At 42.7% G+C, this 20,109-nt stretch overlaps 1 protein-coding gene across 10 annotated transcripts in view; it reads left to right on the top strand.

Annotated features, from left to right (window-relative positions):
• The window catches only part of AUTS2 (activator of transcription and developmental regulator AUTS2), a 974,917-nt gene that overhangs the window by 240,509 nt on the left and 714,299 nt on the right, over positions 1 to 20,109 (top strand). For all 10 annotated transcript variants that reach the window (XM_037880130.2, XM_037880131.2, XM_043530919.1 and 7 more), the window contains exon 2: positions 17,225 to 17,434. In XM_037880130.2, the coding sequence (XP_037736058.1) occupies positions 17,225 to 17,434 (210 nt within the window). The remainder of the gene's footprint in view (positions 1 to 17,224; positions 17,435 to 20,109) is intronic.

Raw genomic sequence — 20,109 nt, 5'->3', positions numbered from 1 at the left:
TGTCAAAGTCTCCTCAACATCGGCAGCAGATCTTGGCTTGTTTGATTTGCACTGATGCCTTCTTTCATATCTCATTTCTCAAGTCAGTCTTTTAGCCCATGAAGCAACCACCATCCTTCCCGCTTTTCCAACCATAATTACAGAATCTAATTTATTCCATCTTTTCAGCTCCTGGCATTTGTTTTGTCCAGGTTTCTGTGGTGGTTTTGACTTACAGTAGTACCACGAGCATTGAGTAGATTTTAAATATGCAGGTTTGGATTTGTGTTCAGCTCTGCACTCAAACTATACGGAATGCCTTAGCTAGGTGACATTTAACGTGGGGAATTGAAGGGGAAGACTGTATATAGAGATTAAAAAATTTAATTTGCTACATATGTGGTACATCATCTTTAACAACAAAAATAATAATAATAATAAAAAAAATGCTTTTCTTATGGCCTGGTGCCACAGCTCTACCCCCAGAAAGAAATCTCATTGACTTTTCATGCAGATAGAGGCTGGAGGTTATTTATTTAGGCCTCGGCCCTGCAAACATCTGTGCACCTACTTAACTTCAAACGCGTGAGTAGTTCCTCTGAAGTCAGTGGGATTACTTCGCTATCGGTCTAATTTTAGGGGGGATTGGAGGGATATTTTCCCCCCTCACCCAACTTTCAGCCAGGAGGAGCAGCACTAGTCCTGTCCAAAGCCCCAGTTTTCACAGCGGTGTGGAGGGGATGGGAGAGGCATGCGGACGCCTGAGTTCCCAGAACCACAAGTGCTGCTCTGTGCAATCCCTCCTCCCCTGCCGAGAGTCACCTGACCTCGGGAAAGAGCTCTGCTCAGCCAGCTGCCTGCCCAAAGACTGAGTTGTGTTATGGGGTGGGATGAGAGGCCCTTATATGAGGGAGGACAAACCCACCAGGTGAGTCAAAGGGTAGAGTATGCACAGCCACTGGTGTGGGATGGAGGAGAGAGATGATGGGTGGGGGAGCCCGTAACATGAGGGATGGGGGGAGAGGCATGGAGAGACACTGCCTATCATGGAAGAGGAGGGGAGACACAAGGAACCCCCTCTGGCATGGAAGGGGATTGAGGGCTGTGGAGGGGAGATGCAGGGAGGCCCTCCAACATGAAGGTGGATGAGTCATAGAGGCCAGTGGAGGGTGCCCCCCCCCAGCATGAAGAGGGGGGAGACTCTGGAAGCGCCCTGACGTGAAGTGGGGAGGGGAGATGCAGGGGGTGGGAGAAGGGAGAAGCCGGGAGCCTCTGGTGTGTTTGGTGGGGTGATAGGAAGGATATGGAGCCTGTGGTTGGTAGGACAGATGGGGGACAGATGGGGTGAAGGAGTGAGGTGACCTTAGGGAAGGACTCTCAAAGGGGGGGGGGGTGTGCACGCGCACGTAAAGGAAGAAGGAACAAACCAAAGGCGCCTCTGTAAGATCTTAGTTTATTTTAAAACATTCTGGTAAAATACACAAATATCTGGTTATGCCTTTCTGTTTAAGAAACACAACGGAGGGGCAGCTCAACACAGGCCCTTTCTCCACAGCGTTCAGGAGTGTCAATTTGCAGCACAAATCTACGCTGTGAGGCTGCTGGCGGGTAAACTGTGCTGCTGCTGGGGGCCAAGTTCCTCTTCATGGGACTCTTTCACCCACAACATTTGGGTCAGAATTACTCCCTTGCTACTTTGAGATGGTTTGATTAAACCCAGCCGGAATCGGAAGAAGTTTTTTTGGCTATTGGTCGCTGAAGAGCATCCCTAGCCCTAGAATGAAAAGGAATGGTTTGGCTCAGGACTTTGGTGCACTAGCTGAAATGGGAAGGGAGGGGAGAGGGGAAGCTTCTTATGCGCACATCTTATGTCCACAATGCACAAATATATGTCTACACAGCGGACAAGGCAGTGAGGAAACCGCACACTATATCAACTGCTAATCAGTGTTGTCGGATCTTATCCTTTTAGATGACCGTTGCAAACAATGGGATTTGCCAGTGTTCAGCACCATACAGCGATGGCTCTCAACCTTTCCCGACTACTGTCCCCTCTCAGGAGTCTGATTTGTCTTGTGTACCCCAAGTTTCACCTCATTTAAAAACTACTTGCTTACAAAATCAGACATAAAAATACAGACGTGTGTCAGTCCATTATTACTGAAAAATGGTTTACTCTCTCATTTTTACCATATAATTATAAAATAAATCAATTGGAATATTAATATTGTACTTGCATTTCAGTGTATAGTATATAGAGCAGTATAAAGTCATTGTATGAAATTTTAGTTTGTACTGACTTTGCTAGTGCTTTTTATGTAGCCTGTTGTAAAACTAGCCAAGTATCTTGATGAGTTGATGTACCCCCTAGAAGATCTCTGTATATGCACTGTCATACAGGATCCATCTCTTAATCCCTTCATTTTATGAGCACTAAAATGCCCCTCTTCCCTCAAGGAAGAGAATTCGAATAATAATAATAAATAATAATAATGCTACTTAGGTCTTTCATCAGTAGATCTCAAAGCACTTTACAAAGGAGGTTTGTATCGTCATCCTCATTTTACAGACTAGAAAATGCCGAGTTCCAGTTAACTGTTTTTGGTGATTTCCCCCAAATAAATATTTCCATTCTTTTGCAAGTATACAGCATGAGTCCCATTCCAAATGAGATTTTTTTTTTTTAAGTTTCATAGAGGTCCCAATTCTGTTTTCAATGAAGCATATTAGAATGCTTCCAATAACTTCACTGATGAAGGATCAAGTCCACGTTGCTTGAGTCCGGTCATGTTTGTACACACAGTGTCTTATTTTCTAACCACTGTGCTTTCATTTAAAAATATATATATTCATAATTTTTGCTTGCATGTGTGCATGCATGCCACATGCCAAGAAGAGCAACAGAGTTAAGTAGTGCCAAGAGGGGGGAAAGAATTGAAGAGGAATAGGAGAAGATAGGGACTTGGAAGGGGAAGAGGCCAAAATGTCGTGTTTTAACATTACACCCGCTTCAGATTTTTGACCTAAGACAAGAAGGGAGCTTTGAAAATAATTCAGGCCCTTCCCTCCCTCCCCGCCCCCTTCAAATCTTGATTACTGTTCAGCATTATCTGGATGCTTTTGGTTCTGCTGGGAATTCTAACAGCTTGGAGAACTTCATGTAAGGCATGATCCATGAGCAGCTATTCTAGATGTGTGCAAGTGTCCTTGTCTTTCCTCATTTTTGTAATGTATATAATCATCATTTATGAGTCTGTCCAAGGAACTGGATAATTCCATACTGCATGAAATGTGTCCTCACTGACTCTCACAACGACTTCTCTCCCCCCACTCCCGTATGTCACTACAGGTTTTATTTTGTGATACATTAAATAGATTGTACAGCATTTCTATTTCACCTTCTCTCATATTTAGAGATTAATTAGTCCTGGTTAATATGTTGGTAACCTTCTAGTCCTATGTTGAAACTTTGCGTTATAAGGGGTGTAACAGGGTAGCTGGTCTCTGTGGATAGACAGAGCCCAGCTCCACTGGACTGGAGCCTAATCCAGCTAATTAAAGAGGACTGGGCTACACCTGGGCCTATAAAGGGCTGCTAGTAGGCAGCTGGGAACAAAGGGCTGAGGGGAAGGACTGAGGCAGGCTGAGCCCAGGCTGGAAGGGACTGAACTCCTGAGGTGAGCCTTTAGAGTGAGGATGACCAGGGCTCAGGGAAACAGCCCTGCAGCTGCTGCTCCAAGTGGGGAGCAGAGCTTGCTGAGGCTAGGAACCTGCCAGGAGCTGGAGTGCTAGGCCCTGAAGCCTGGCAGTCAGGTATTGACTTAAATCTGTATTCTCTTGGTTTATTTAACCTTTGTTAAAAAGAATAAACCACCTTGACTGGGACTGGGCATGGCAGTGGATGTTTGGAGATGGGGTACAGCTGTGGCCCCCAACGACCAGGGTAAAAAGAGGCTTTCTGAAAATCTTTTTTCCTAGAAGTTTGTGTGAAGCATGAGTGTATAAAACAGGATGATGCTGCACAGAAGGGGCAGCAAAAGTTTGCAACCTTATCTTTGTTCTAATAAATGCAGCGAACAGGCTCACGCTGTGGATTTCTTTCTGATGAGGGCAAAGAAGGCTCAAATTCATGTCCCTTCTGTTCCAGATCTGTTTCATGGTTAATTTTCCCCATTCAGGTTCGCTCCATGTGGCTCCTTTCTCCCGATTCCTGGAGATCACATTTTATCCTTTAGTTATGTTGCACTCTTGGAGGGTACTGTGGCAGTAAGCTTAACTTCTTGTAAGATTTCCTGACATAGTCCTTTTTTTGTGGGTGTTGAAATGAAAAAGGTAGACATTTTATATAGACGTTTCAACAATCGGGCATGTTGAAACACATGTTTGTTTGTTTCAGATCCACATTGTTTAATTTCAAAATGTTGATTTAAAATTAGATTGATTTATTTATTTTTAAAATTAGGTTCTCCATACTAAAAAAAACACATTTTACAATGGGAAGTGTTTTTTCTCAAAGTTTTTTTGGCGAGCTCTAATTAGAACCCTGACTCATTTATTTGAGGAAGATTTCAGAGGTCTGTGTAAGTAAGCACGCTTCTTACTTCTGCACAGTGGTGGATGGTTTTCAGTGATGAGTGATGTCATCTTGTGCCTGGCTTGCATGTGAATTTTAAATTGATAAATTATTTGGGATCCAAGACGCTGTGTATGAATGAGAGAGAATTACTGTAACTATGCAACTAATGTGTGGTGGTACAGGGGGCTAATCCACCTTTTTCTAGGAGCTGGCTAAGTGTTCCCTTCTCTTTCCGCCTGATCTATAATGATAACTGAGCAGCAAGAAAGAGTAGTGAAACCCTATCTATTGGCATGAAGACTTAAAGCGGGCATCTCTAGGGACTCTTTTCTCCCCACACCCTTTTTCTTTTCATTCTTCAAACAAAGAAAATAAACACTTGAGGAGAATGTGTCTGTGCTGCTCACATAGCGTATCAAGCACATTTATTTAAGACCTAGCACTGTGAAATAAAGACGCTGCCATTGGGAATAGATTTCTCTGTGCTCCAAGAGCTACAGACTTTGTCAGCAGACTTGAAGGTGTAGGTTCTGTAAGATGTGATTCGGGTTCAGTGTTGTTTTACTGAAGACACCGCTGTCACACATGAGCTGTTGAGAATTATAATCCAAATTCTGCCTTGACTTACTTTTGTGTAGTCACAATGGGCCAGATCTACAGCAGTTCTAAATAGGCCCAGTGTTATAATAAACCTGTCATTTTTATAGGGTCTTCCATAAAATATTTTTGTCCCAAAATGCTTTACAAAGCTAAATAATGCATTTGCAGTGTTGAGGGAGAAAAGTGGCATAAAGAAATAAAAAGAGAGGACTTATCAAAGGAGATCTGGAAAGAGTAGAATTTACAAGGTGCAGAGAGAGAGAGTGTCTTCCAGACAGCAGAGAAGGCATACTTGGAAGAGGTGGTGAGGCCAGTTCTAGGTATTCGTGTTGGTGATGGAGTTTGAAATGGCTTAAACTAGTGAAAAGGTGGGGAGCAACAGGTTTAGGTGGGGTAAGCATACTCTACCTTTTTGGGTCTGCAATGAAGGGGCAGTTGCAACAATATCACAAACTGCTCTAAGGATGTTTGTGTGAGCTCAAACTCTCTCTCTTCCAGGACTCCCAGGCAGGTCAAGGCACCATGTTTGTCTTTTACTTCCACAGGCAATCTTGCCTGTGCACCTTTTTCCTCCACAGAACTGAGTGGTTCCAAATAAACACCATCTTGGCTGTGTGGTTGGATTTGGGGCCAAGGGGGAGAGGGGGGAAGAGAATGAGAACAGCATCAGTCTGAGAATGTTTGTAAAAGGATTTAAGGAGTGAGCTGAGATGAAGTGCTTTGATATCCATCCTTCTTTCCTTCAAATGAAACATCAATGGCACGCTAGCTTGGCAGCCTTGATTTCACCAAGTACATCTGACGTGACATCTTGCATCACCTCTTCAGATTTCAGATGTAGGTTTATATGGCGTAGAGTTTACAGAGCTGGGTGAACGCTGCAAAAATTATACATGAATAACCATATGATTTTAAAAATAAGTTGCTGTCTCGGTATCCTTTTGAATTTGCTTTCTGCAAAAGGTTGTGTGATTAAATTCTGCTGTCCAAGTTTGTGTGAAAGTGAATTTTATTCTCTTGTACTTAGATACATGCAGAAACTGCATTCTAAATATACTTTCTATGAGGTCACACCAGATAGCTGATTATAGCCCTGATTCAGCAAAGCACTTAAAAAGCATTGTATTAAGTCCCGTTGACTTAAGCACATGTTTACATGCTTAGCTTAATTGGGTCATAAATGTGCGATCCTTGTCCAGACAGGGAACAGAAACAATATCATGTGGCCTATGTAACTAATCACAAATAAGCAACCCAGATGTGATTTTTGAAAAACAAGCCATAATGTAAATGAAGTTTGTTGAAAATGTCTCAGAATAATTCAAACACTGAATGCATTTGAGAGTCATGATCCAGTCTCATGGATTGTGGACAGTGGAGAGAGGTGAAGTGTGTTGAAATAAATATTTGTTTCACATTATATGTTTAGATCTAGCTCCCTAATAAACACCTTGTAAACATCATTAGCACACCACAAAATACATAGTTAATGCAAGATCTAAGAAAGAAATAACTGGTATTCATGTATCCTTTAACCAAGTCTAGAGAGAGCACAAGTCAAAACATCCTGCAGAGCCTGAGTTAGGGATAGTACATGTCCGATGATCACTCACCTTCGTAGGTGTGGTGTGTGTATATATGTTACAGGCAGGACTGGTAACACCAGCTATTAAGGTTGCCTGACATTTCCCATTTTAAGACCCTATTTTCAGATGCTTATAACTTTTTGCTAAACTTTAACTGTTTGCTTTCAAATCTCCTATGTCTGGAGTCTGCCTCAGGCTGTGTGTCTAGAAAAATGTCAGCCAAATCAGTTCATCCATTTTTGAGAATGAGGCTAGGGAAAAATACATTGTTTTGCTGTGTTAAAAAATTCTGGTTATGTTTTCTTTGAAAAGTTCTAGTACCCACCAGCTTTGGAGGAGGGACTTGAAGTTTGGCAGGGGGTGGCTTTTGGCAGGGGCCTTTGCTGTCCCAGTAAAAATCTACCAGAACATGGCCTCTGAAAAATTGCAATTGGCACATGCTCAGTAGAGACTGCTTAGATTTTTAGCAGCTAAATTCCCCAAAGATCCCATCTACACTGAGCATATTCCAACCTGAAGCTGACCATGACTTCCTCTGCATTTGTGGGTCTCATCTTTGTCGGGTCCAGATGTAAGGTCGCGAACTTCGTGATATTTAAAAACCGGACACTCCAGCAGGAGTGCTGGAACCTCTCCCCCCCCCCTCCCCCCTTTAGGCCCTGCCTCTCCACCCCTTGGCCCTGCCTGGCTCAGGAGGGCCTCACCTGTAGAGCCAGGGCTGGGAGCTGGCCCTGGCTGAGCAGGGGCTGGTGCGGGTGATGGCCCCGCGCCTCCCTGCCTCCCCCACCTGCAGCAACCGAACTTTGGGTATCCAGTCAGTATATCTGACTGAACATGGTCAGGTCCTCTTTTCAACTGGACTTTCTGGTCGAAAACCTGGCACCTGGCCCCACCCTATGTGGATCTGGGCAACTGAATGGAGAGGAGGGCACCTGTTTCTCCTGTACTCCCAGGGACCGCTCTGTTGGGCCCAGACAGGGTGAGGAAGCTGCCTGATTTGAATTCAGAGGGAGTTACAGTAAGACTGAGGGAGTAGATTAGAACAAGGAGCATGGGGGAGCGATGGGGTGGAAGGGTGGGGAGATGGAAATTTGGCTGGGAGTTTGGGGGCGAGGTGTCTGGGAGCTGGGGAGGACTGGGACTGGCTGAGCACGAAGACTGGTGCTGGGGGAACTGAAAATGGCTGGGCAAGGAGACTTGGAGGGCGGGGGCGGGGAGGCTGGAACTGGGATGAGACTTGCTGGGGAATAAAACTGAACAAGAAGCCTCAGGAGTGAAGGCAGGGACTGGTTAGGTGAGAAGACTAGGATTCGGATGAAGAGCTGGGAGAGATTCGCTGCTCCAATTGAAGTGAATGTGAGCTGTGCTTGAACATATAAAGAGATGTATAATGCTACGTACACTTTTTAGAAACAACCACCACCACCAAACAGGCATCTCAAATTGGGTACCCAAAATTAGTGGTTAAATTTGACCTTAATGTCTCAGTGCCACAGTAGTTAATCTGTAATTTCCGGAAGAATATTCCCCCATCTCACAAGTGTGTTGTGTAAATAAATTAATTAATATTTGTGAAGCACTTGTATACTATTGTGAGAAATGCTGTAGACGAGCCCATGAGAAAACTAGTAATTCTGTCATTTAAAGCTGTTTGAATAGTGTGCAAATTAAGGCACGGGGCCACACACTGAACAATGAGAAGAAGAAAAAATCTTGAATTGCTGCTCCTTAACTGAACACCATCCTTTCTGTGCACTGTGGTGGGGGGTGGGGGAATAGTATGTGATCATGTTATTAAAGACTATCATAATGCCTGCACACAAGGGGGCTGAATTAGGGTTGCACAGGGAACCTTAATTCTGGCATCTCCTGATTTTTGAATATTTGACTTTGAGACCTTTATGTTCTTCTACTTTAGCTTTTTCGTGTGTAATTTATATCAGCGGCACCCAAAAAGGAACTGCATGTATATCAGTGATATTGTTAACCACTGATTTTTGTATGAAAAAATCAAAGCAATCTCATTGCTGCAGACTCTTTTTATGAAGCATATCTCAAACCGACAGCAAAGTGCTCTATCTGTTGTTTCTGCCTTCATCTGTAATCATCACAAGGTCCTGCAGACTGGTACAGCTTTTCACTGGCAGCTTGTTGCACAACCTCTTTTGCACAGCAGTGCACTACTTTGTTGAGAGATTCAAGGGAGATGCAGGAGAGCGTGGATAATAATTTTACAAAACGCAAAGCAAACCAACAAAAAGACCAAGATCAAACCTTTCTGCAGAGGTCTAGGAACTTAAGGAAATTGCTTGGGTTCGTGGATCTGTTAGCCAATTAGGGTGGTTGACATCGTGGCGCTCTCCTCCAATCCTCAGTGTCCTAAAAATCGTGTAATTTCCAAAGTTTGAGAAATCCGTTCTCTTTCGTAGTGCACTTCCTGTTCACCTACCCCCATGCTGTGTTGCTTCCTTAAATGTTTCCAAAAGCTTGGTTTCAGCATAATCCAGCTATAGCTATCTTTAGCTGTTCTATCAGAAGAAAAAATGAATGACTATTAAAAACATCTTATGCAACTTTCTAATTTTGAAAGATTTCAGGGAGCAGTCAGTGCATCGTTTTCAGGACAAGAAGTCTTGCTGATGTTGCCAAAACTGTAGTGGTAAATTAGTAAACCAAACTAAGAGCATCACTGAAGGCCTAGGATATTTCCATCAATCGAGTCAAAGAACTCTTCCAAAACGCGACAGTGTGAGTTGAATAGGATTGCCAAAGTACAATAGGAACTTTGATAGTCATCCGACTGGAATTGTTTCTTGTAACACAGATTGTGCAGCTGTTTGCTAGTGTGCTAGTTGTTCGGCTAATTTACTAGATAGAGATTCTGTGCATGCTGCTAACTAAACTTCAGGATGTCCAGCTCTTAGCTGTGTAGTCTAGATATCTTAATTTCTTGGAAACTAAACTCTAAATGTCCAGTTTACTGTGTCTGAAACAAATAAATAAATCCCTCCCGAAAAACAAATACTTCCCCTTCCTCCTCCTCACGCTTATATTTCAGTCCTGCACACTCCTCCCTTTGCAACTCCCATTGGCTTCAATGAAGATAGAGGGTGCTTAGCGTCTCCAAAGACAATGTCCATAAAGCATAGAGCTGTTCCCAGCTTTGTACTTTAACACGTAAAACCAGATTTTCTAAATGGCACCAAAAAACCCTCTTTCTTCATTGGGGTCCATGACAGTCACTGAACTCAGTCTTCTGATGGCCTATTTATAAGACCCTTTTAGATGCTGTTTTCTTTGAAATCCAGAATGTTAATTGCAAAAGGAATGATTGAATAGTATGCACAACTGTTGTTCGACTGACTCTGAAAAGTCGTCTTGGTGTAATTGTTGCTCTTGGACGCTGGCATGTGGGCTGTGGGTACTTTGAGAGAGGTACTACCTGCACTCCACTGCTGTCTGGTGCTCAGAAATCTGAGGGTATTTTGAGTGATGTAAAGTTTTCACAATGGATGGGTTGGCTTGTCTTAATTTCTGGATGTTTTCCGGTTGGCAGTAAAATGGGGTTACAGAGCTAAGGTCGCTTTGTAACAGGTTGTTTTATGTTTTATATTTTTTGGAACATTTAATTTGAAGTTGTATGGCTTCGTAACACTTGTGGTTTTTCTTTTAACAAAACCACACGCTTCTCTTAAGGGTTTTATGGCAAGTATGGTATAGATTTTCAAACTGTAAAAGTTTGGATATGCTAGCTCTAAAATATCGTGCTTTTTTCCAGAAAGATTTCCATTGTCTAGGGGCATATTGAGAGCACATTCAGAAATGAAGTCCCTTTCCAGTTCACAATGAAACCGGAACAGAAAGTAACCCAAAGAAACATTTCATGGAGACTGAGGTTTGAACCTGTTTTATAATCTGAATACCTGGAGTTTCAGCCAAAAAACTCGGCCTTGTTCTCTGCTGCATTAGGGCTTTTTTCTGTGGCTTTGGCTTTACTGGGGGAAGAATCCCTCAGCATAGGGCGAAAGAGCTGCTATAGCCGCTCCTATATCTCATATCCTTTCTTGGCCACTGGCATAGATGGCTGTGGGATAAGGGGTTGCAGGGACGTAACTAGGGATCCCCTACACCCAGCTGTTCTCTGGCTGCTGGAATGGAAGCTCAAGACTGCAGACACCTGATACAAACTAGCTTGCTGGGGACCACATACTTAGGATTTGTGAGCACATGCACCCAACAAAGTTGTGAGAACGACTGCTAAGCTGTCAGTGAGGCTCTGGCCCATTATGTCTAAGCTGGCCCTTAAATACTATGGTGATCAATTCTTCTGAAATAGGGCAAGTTTCACTGAACCCTGGTACTTTGAGAACTGTGTCTCCTTCAAAGCTCCTACTGTGTAAGAGAGTCTCTGTGCGTCCCTGCTTTTCCTCTGCTCCTTCCCAGACACGTAATTTGGTTTGAAATTGTCATATTAATTGGAGTAAGATGATGGCACTGCCACCCGACAGACTTCAGCAGGCTTCCTGCTTGCTAGTGTCACAGCAGGAGACCATTCAGCATATGCAGCTATTCTGTGTTAAGGCACGAGCAGAGGGATTGGTTTGATTGATGTGCCTGATAGAAATAAAACAAATGGATTTTTTTTTTTAGATTATACAGTACGCTAATAAATAGTAATACACATTTGTATTGAATTGCGTATAATTATGTATTTATATATTTAAGGCACCTTATTGATGAAAGATGCCTCTGAATGATATGACATAGTTGGTTTTAAAATAAGGCTTATATGTTTGTATTATTTAATAATATAGACGTTTGTGTGTAGGAGGGAGAGGAGAGAGAAACACCAAGATAAGAATGTATTGTTCACAGGATCAGCTATCCATTTTGAATCAGCTCTTGTGTGTAGCTGTTGCAAACTGTGCCTGACACACAAGACCAAGTCTCCTTATCTATCTAGGTATGTGTATGGCCCCCTGTCACCTTAATGACATTTATTATTTGTATTACGGCAGTGCCTAGTGGCCATGAGTGAGATTGGGCCTTCGTTGTGCTTGGCACTGTACGTACGTATAGTAAGAGATGGTCCCTGCTCTGAAGAGATGTCAATCTAAATATAAAAGACAAGCAAAAGGAGGGAAGGGAAACTGAGCGACAGAGAGGGGAAGTTTGACTTGCCCAAGGTCTCTCAGCAGGATAGTGGCAAAGCTGGGAATGGAACTTCAATCTCCAGGCTCCCAGTCCAGTGCCCTATTCAGTGGACCATGCTGCTGCTCATCCTTGTGAATTTAAAATGGAATCTTTTTCTTTCTCTGGGTTTAGCTGTGCCTGCTTCAGCTCCCTCCTTTCCTGAAGTGAATCAAACTCTGCTTGCTGCAGTGATTCCCCTAGCTCCTCACCTCCACTCAGACTCTGTTACCAGCTTCTACTTTCAGGCCAGGCCAGTGGTCAGCCAGAATGCTTTCTTCTTCTTTTGCTGCTCCAGGAGGAGCCAAGCAGGGGTAAACATAAATGGATAGTGGATGTTTTGACAGAACTCCTCTGCCTGGCTATGCAGTGTCTCTGTCTCTCCGATCCCCTCATCCGTGACTTTGTCTTTGTGTCTGTCTTACTTTGAAAAGGGACTAGAAGGTAGTTAGGAAAGGGGAGCAGCGTCATTCCAGGCTGTCTGCTGATGGCTGGGTCTGGAGGGAGCTGGAAAGACTGTTGCTCAAATGTTGAGGCCCACTGAGGGGCTGCTCTTCCCATCGAGTGCCAAGCCTATTGTACCTCCCGTACCCTGCTAAATCAGCCCTCTGCTATCTATTTCCTTTCTCCCCAGCAGCTTCAAAGAGGAACAAAGGAATTACCACAGCAGAACACATCCAGTGATGTATGTAATTCGTTATTCTGTCAGACAGTGGCCTAGTTCAGAGGCTTCCAAGCTGGAAGGGAAAAAAAAGTCAAACCTGGCCTTTTCTGGCATACTGTACCATACAGGGTGGGGCATATGGGCAAAGAGCAGTTTGGCCTGAAGTCTTCCCCGGGGCTCCGGGGGGGGGCGGAGGGGGAGGATGGGGCAGGGGGCGCACTGGGTCTCCCCCGGGGGCGCTGCTGGTGGAGGCTTACCTGGAGCAAGGAGCACCCTTGCTGGTGCCACCTCCTGCCCAGCCTGGGCTGGGACCCCCACACTCCCTGGCCTCCGCATTCGAATAATGGGGGGGGCCGGGTGAGGGAGCTCTGTGCACACGTGGCAGCCAGAAACCCCTGACCCGGGCTGGCCGAGCCCCCCTCTCCGCCCCCCAGCTATGCCAAATGGTATGAGCTGCTGCAGGAAGGCAGGGCCAGACACACCACACTGTCTGCTGTCCTCAGCCCCCCCTCCTCCCCCCCAACCCGAGATTATGGGCCCCTTCCCAAGTGTGATCCCAGCGCCATGGAGCCAGTGGTGCCATTATAAACCCAGTACCGCTCTTGCTACACCACTTCCTTCACCTGCCAGTCAGTTCTGCAGATGAAAAACTGGAGCCATGTCTTAATTTTCTAGGGGCTAAATCCTGGTGAAATTGAAGGCAATGGGAAGTTTTGCCTTTGACTTCAAAGAGATAAGATTTGGCCTCAGCGCTCAGTTATGAATCCTACGGCGATATAAGGCAGCAAAAGGCTGGTGCCTGTTCTGGAGTAACTTGGTTCTGATTTTTTTGTATTGAGCTATCTAAAGTTAATGCAAAGGTAACTCAGCAAATTGGGGGCGAGGCCCACTTCATGATTTGTAACTGCGAGCTGCATGTATGCGTTGCTTTTGTCTCTTTCTAGCAGTGAGCAGAGCATATCACTTCTTTTGGGGAATGCAGCAATTATCTCCTGTCTGAGAATTAGGTCATGACCTGGCCCCAAAAACTTAAGGTCCCATGTGTTCACTTGCCTTGGGTGTACACTGAGAGATGCCCTTACAGGTGTATCCCACTCCAAATAATAAACTAACTAGACTCTGCATAGTGATGGCTCTAAACTCAACAGAATTGTTGGCAAATTTAGCACAGATATGTGAGGGAGGTGGTTTAAAAGATTTAACCCAACTGTATCTGGGCTACCCTTCAGAGCAGCAGGGAATTATGGCCCATCCAGCAGCTCTCATTAATGCTAATGGGAGTTAGTCGCTTCTTGATAGAAGTATTAGACCCTCGAGACATTTTATAAGTTTGGAATTCAGCCACTGTTGCATTTAGATTCTTAGCCACGGAAACATTCCTGCAGAAGCTTTCTTGCCATTAGGAGAATATTTTTCCCACAAAAGTCTCTCCCCTCTCTCTCCCTCTCCCCCGCCTTTGGAATTTACAGTGGGTCCTGATAGTGATTTTAAGGCAGAAACACTAAATCCAGTAGCCTAACAAAGTCCCTGGGTACAAATACGATCGGGTTTGTGTAAGTGCTCCTCATAAACCAGTAGATTTTTATGCTGACTTCACAGAATAAAGTGTGATTGTGAGCTCAGATATAGCATAGCTTCCTTCATAATGAAGTACCTTTTTGTTTCAGTGCATTACAGCATATGAATTGTAATTCTGGCACGTCCACTTAATGTGAAGGGGGGGGTCTGTGGAAAATATGGCTTTACTAAAAGAGTTTGTCAGTCTATTTCAGTGCAGTTCAACCACAAATTACTGAGCTCAATGCTGGAAATACTGGGTGAGGTTCTCTACCCTGAGTAATGCAGAAGGACAGATCAGATGATGATAGTGGTACCTTTTGAGTTTAAAATCTATTCACCAACTCGTTATAGTACTCCTGAAGTCAATGGAATTATGCTGATTTATATCAGCTGAGGATCTGACCTTAACAATCTGTGGAAAAATATCGGTCAAAACATGACCTCTTAGGCAAGGGGACGTTATTTTAGTGGGAATGGGAAGACAAGGTAACACTTTTCACTTATTCCATATTAATAATAATGACCTAGCTGCACTGTAATTAGGCTTGGGAGGGTTAGATTTTTAGTGGTAGATGTCGATTTTCAACGTACACACGCCAACTGATAAAAATATCCATCCATGATAGCAGAAATTTACAGATGAGCAAGCAGCGTTTTTCTTTCTTTGCCTGAGAACTTGTTAGTGTTTGATTTAAGGATATTGACTTGGTATGTTTTGATGTGTGATGTTGACAATTTGTGTTGTAATGGTTATAATGCTTTAACTTTCTGAATCTCAACATCTACGGTCATTAAATAATTATTCTGACCCTCCTTCATTCTCCAACTGTGAACATTTAAATAAATTATTTTGAAGCTTTTAAAAAAAATTTAAATGGTGGTGGTATTCGTCAAAATTATTTTTTTTAAAAATTGAATTCTGCCAAGTCTATATGTGATGCTTTTCTTCAGTGGTTCTGAAAGCTCTATACACAGAGGAGGGATGGGGAGACTAAAGCACAGAGAGGTGAAGTGCCTTGATCTTAAAGCTTTTTCACAAACATGGATTAAGGCTACTAACTCTCCTCTGCAATGGATAATAACAAATGGATAAAACTGAGACACAGAGAAGCTAAGGAACTTAAGGTGCCTTAAGTGAATGGCAGACCTGGGAATAGAACCTGAGTCCTTGCTCTTAGTCCTCTCTAATGACTGTAAAATGCTCCATGTTCTTTTCAATATCAAAGTTGAATAGTGACCGCCTCCACTTTAACTAACTCTGTTAATGATTTTAGGTATAAATTCTGTGAGGTAAGCATTTAGAGGGAGTTTTCTAACAAAAGGCAAATGGATGATGAGGTGTACTATGTTCACTGATCCAGGTCAGGAAAATTTGTCTGGCTTCTTATACAATATTTTTGGCAGAGTCTGTGGTATTTTCTTCTTCTGGTTCCAGACCTGCATGTGCTAAGAGGACCAACGGCACTGGAGAGCTTTCTCATGCTCTACCTTTCATTCCCAGCTTGTTCCATCAGCAGTTGTAATGTTGAAGTTACAATGAACTGAGGTCCGAAGGCTGGTAGCTTTTCGTATGGGTGCTCAAGGTCCACTCAGCCTGATATGTTAGCAGAGTATGCTCAGTGTTATGTTGTCTAAATAGACTTGGCAGAATTCAATTTTTATTTTTTAATTTTGACAAATATCTGTTTTTAAGCATTTATTTTTATCTATTTATATTTTCAAGGCTGTGGGTAATTATATCCAATTGAGATAATGAGAAGGGTCAGACAATTATTTAATGACTAGACATTGAGATACAAAAAGTTAAAGCTTTAACAATAAAACACAAATTGTCAACGTCACATGTCAAAACATACAAAATCCGAAAATTAAACTCTAATAAAAAGTTCTCAACTATAATTTTTCTTTCTTTGTCTCTAAATTTAGATTATTGTCGATGGAAATATATATTTTGGTTGGTTTGTGCGTGTTTGGTGAATTCAACATTAACTGTAAAAACTAATCTTTCCAAACCTATTTTAAAAATAAAAGGCTCATATAGTCTAAAGTTTATAGGGAAACAATTAATGGTGGGCTTGAGCCACAAAATTTGCATCCAAATTTGATTATTACCAAGGATCTGAGGGTGTCTCCAGCCAAGAGATGATCATGCAAATGGCAACAGTAGGGGCCAGTTACAAAGTTTGGATCTAGATGTAAACTTCCCCGGACACTTGTGTGGGTGGGTGGTTCAGGTGGGCCTTACTGAAAGCCCACTGAAGTAATTGCAAAGACCCCCATTCACTCCAATGGGCTTTGGATCAGGCCTTTGTTTTGCTTTGGGCCCAAATATAAATGTGCCTAAAGAAATTTGAAAGTCTAGAGACTGCTTTAAAAAACGTGGTGTTTGTTAATTTAAGCATTATAAGCACATGACTTAATAAATGTACAAGCAGTTGGTAAATGGGTTGTGTTTGCAAATATTGGTGCTGATGAACTCAAGCCAAGAGACAGGGTTGGATGGGGGTATATATGTGTGTGCTGAGAGTGAGTCATGTAACATTTTAATGAGTAATGACACTTGATGTATCTGAACCCTCAATTCCAGTAGCCTTACAATTTTATTCTACACTTAAAGTTCTTTGGTTGAGAGAGAACCCATTAGATCCAAATTAAAGCTGCTTTGCACTTCTGTGGAGATTCAAAGCAGCCTTGCCAAAGTCAGTTCAGTCAGCCAGCTGGAGATTCGCAACATATACAAACTCTCTCCGCAGCACAGAGTCAGTGCAGTTCCTCCTGTGCAACCCAGAGGCTTCCCTGAGTTGTTTCTGGACCAGTGGTTGGTGGCTTGATGATCATGAACCCACAAAGTTAGTTTACTGCTTCCTTTGTGGTGCCTTCTCTGAACTGCGCGGGATACAGAGAGAGCCTGTGGATCTGTCCCAGTCTATTTCAGTGAAGTTTAGCTACACAAATGCAATGGGCTTTTTTTTTTAACATGAAAAGTCATTTCCCAGCCTGTACCACAACCAATAATTCTGTATTTTCTTTCTCCTCTCTCTCCCCCCTTCTCTTTACCCTCTTGTGCAGAAGGACGTAGCACTGAAGCCTCAGGAACGTGTGGAAAAGCACCAGAACCCTCTGGCCAAGAAGAAACGGGAAGCACTTACCAATGGGCTGTCGTACCATCCAAAAAAGCACAGACTTAACCATCACCAATACAGCTCGGACCGGGAAAATGACCGCAATCTTTGTCAACACCTTGGGAAAAGGAAGAAATTACTGAAGGGGCTCAAACAGGTGGGAGACAAGTTATATGTTGGGGGGGAAGGGTTGGATATCGTCACTTCACGTATAGTACGTGGAATATGCTAGATCCGGGCGGGTCTTATGCTGCTTTTAACCACTTTCCGGTTGTCTTATTGTTGGGCCACCTGGTGTTTTCTTTTTCATTTACAGCTAGCTTATCTGGTAGGAGGAGAGGTACACTGAGTGGGAATGTTAGATGGAATGTGAGGAAAGGAGACCTGTGTAATGACTCCAGGTGCTAGGCGAGGAGCAAGAATGCAGGAGGCTGCGAGTTCTTCTCTTAAGCTGCAGAGCCTCACTTGGGCAGGCTGTGAGACTGGCAAGGCAGGGGAGTGCAGCGTCTCAGGGCAGCAGAGAAGCCAGCGGTAATCAGGATGACTCTGTGGTATGAATATGCTTCTGTTCACTTGAGCTTTTGTACACAGAAGCATGAGACTCCCTCTGAATAACAAGGGCAAGGTGAGGTACTTGTGAGAAGGGGAGCTACTAATCAAGACAAATGGAACTGGAAGACTGATTACTGTACAAGGAGCTCATTTGTAGAGTGTCTGTGGTACTAGTGTGTACTCTTTTGGGTTACTAATCACCATTCCCCTGAGCAAGAACTTCACACCTAGCTTACATTGCTATTCTTACGGCAGGAGCTGTGGCTCACAGGTGAGGAAATGAATGAGTGCACAGCATCCAGGATGACAGTGCTGGAGCCTGGCAACTTGGGCTCAGAATTCAACAATCTGTAGAAAAGTCTGTTCCTCATGTAAAAAAGAAAAAAACCTTAGTGTCAGGTGTGATATTTGTGGGGGGGGGGCAGTAAAACTGCACCCCCCAAAGCTTTCCTTCCAAAGCTTTTTTTGATGAGAAATATATATTTCCCTCATATATCCTTTTGTATTTCTATCAGTTATGTATGGAAGGCTAATCCTTTGGACGCTTTCGTATATTGTGTATAAAAATATCATGCTAATTTGGCTGTCAAGCTGGAAAATGGCAGCGTTAAGAGACAATACAAGTTCAAATTTATCCTAAACTTACCTGTGATTAAAAACAAGCTTTTACCTAAGATTAATACAATTCTTTCCCTGTTGGTTTTTAATTCCAATGAAAACAGTAAACGACTAAGCCCTTCTTTGCAGTATTTGCAACCTAAATGATGCAGAACTGAGAACCTGAAAGTGGAAATGACTATAGGCAAAGGTGACTTTCATTGTCTGAGCTGAGGGAAGCTCAAAGAGTAAATAAAGTGTTAGTAATAAGTAAATTGACTATTTATTCATTTTTAGTAATCAAAGTTGTAAATATAGATTAAAAACTCATTTACAGTATTTTTAAACTTACAATGTTTAGAGCTAAGGTAGTTAGAGAGGAGTGTTTCAGCACAGAGGGCAACTTAAAATGCCTGTTCGGCATACATACTATTTTATCTTTTATTTTTTAATTTTTTTTTTTGAAAGTTGGTGAATTGTCGTCTTTCATAAAGCTGATGCAGCAATTGTGTTGTTTGGAGTAGATATTGCTATCTTAAAATTTGAGTCGGCAGTTTCCACTACAGAGCTGTTCATTAGGAAGAGTTGAAAACTCAGTCGGGACTTAAAATTGTGCGTTGAAGGATTGAAGAGGAAGAGAAGCATTTTCTATGCTCTGACACTAATTTCTGACTCTGTTCCTTGTAAGAGGATCTAGTTATTTTAAGTGTCTACAGTGTGCATCATCTTCATAAAACTTGACTTCTTACATCATTTGATTCCCATGTTATCGCATATTATCAGATTCAAACCTTCTACTTTGCTCTTAAGCAATGAAAGAGTCAGCCTAGCTGCTGATGGAGGTTATTTGTGAGGTTGTAGTGGAGTGGTGGTTTGTTTTTGTTTTTCTTTTTTTTTTTTTTTTTTTTTTTTTAAGATAAATATCTACTGACTTGGAAGCTATTGAGCTGACAGATGTCATGGAAAATGGTTTCACTTTTAGCTGGTAAATCTGATCTTAATTCCAGAGGGATAAGATTGAGAAAAGACAGAGTGAGAAGGAATAAAGTATCCTACCCAATATCAATTAATGCATGTGATCGAGGTACATCTCTTCAGATAAGAACACACTCTCATAAGCAGTTTAGGGGCTGACAAATCCAGGTGATTTTAGCGCTTAAACTGAGAGAGAAGGGTCATTGAAAAGATGGCAAAGCTTATTTAAGAAGACCTACCCAGAGGCATTCAATCCTGCATATCTTTCCTTCTTTTTTTTGTGTTTCTGCAAGTAGTAAACAACTTACAGAAACTAGGCAAAGGAAAGGTTCCAAATGCAGTTTTGTTTTCTGTATTAATGAAGCATCCTCTCTCCCCGCACCACTTCACAATCATACACCCTTATTCTAATTTCCCCAGCCAGCACTGGGGCCTTTCCCAGCAGTCAGTTGGTCTCCTGGGGTTTTTGGATGAGACTGATTCACACCACTGAAGTCAATAGTATTACAGTCACATCAGAATGAGAGGAAATAGGGCCCATTGATTTTTAAATTGGCAGAGAAGCAAGGATATGGGCATACTAGTGAGAAGATAATCTAAGGGCTGTGGGGGATCTGCTTTGTTAGGGCTATTTTGTGTGTGTGGGCGTTCATTAGTAAAATGTATTTATCTTGCATTTCAACAAGAAATGCTGAATTGTCCCAGATG

The sequence above is a fragment of the Chelonia mydas genome, chromosome 17, assembly GCF_015237465.2.
Source record: "Chelonia mydas isolate rCheMyd1 chromosome 17, rCheMyd1.pri.v2, whole genome shotgun sequence".
NCBI classification, from domain to species: domain Eukaryota; kingdom Metazoa; phylum Chordata; order Testudines; family Cheloniidae; genus Chelonia; species Chelonia mydas.
The sequence above is the reverse complement of the archived record's forward strand: the minus strand, read 5'-3'. Positions and strand labels throughout refer to the sequence as shown.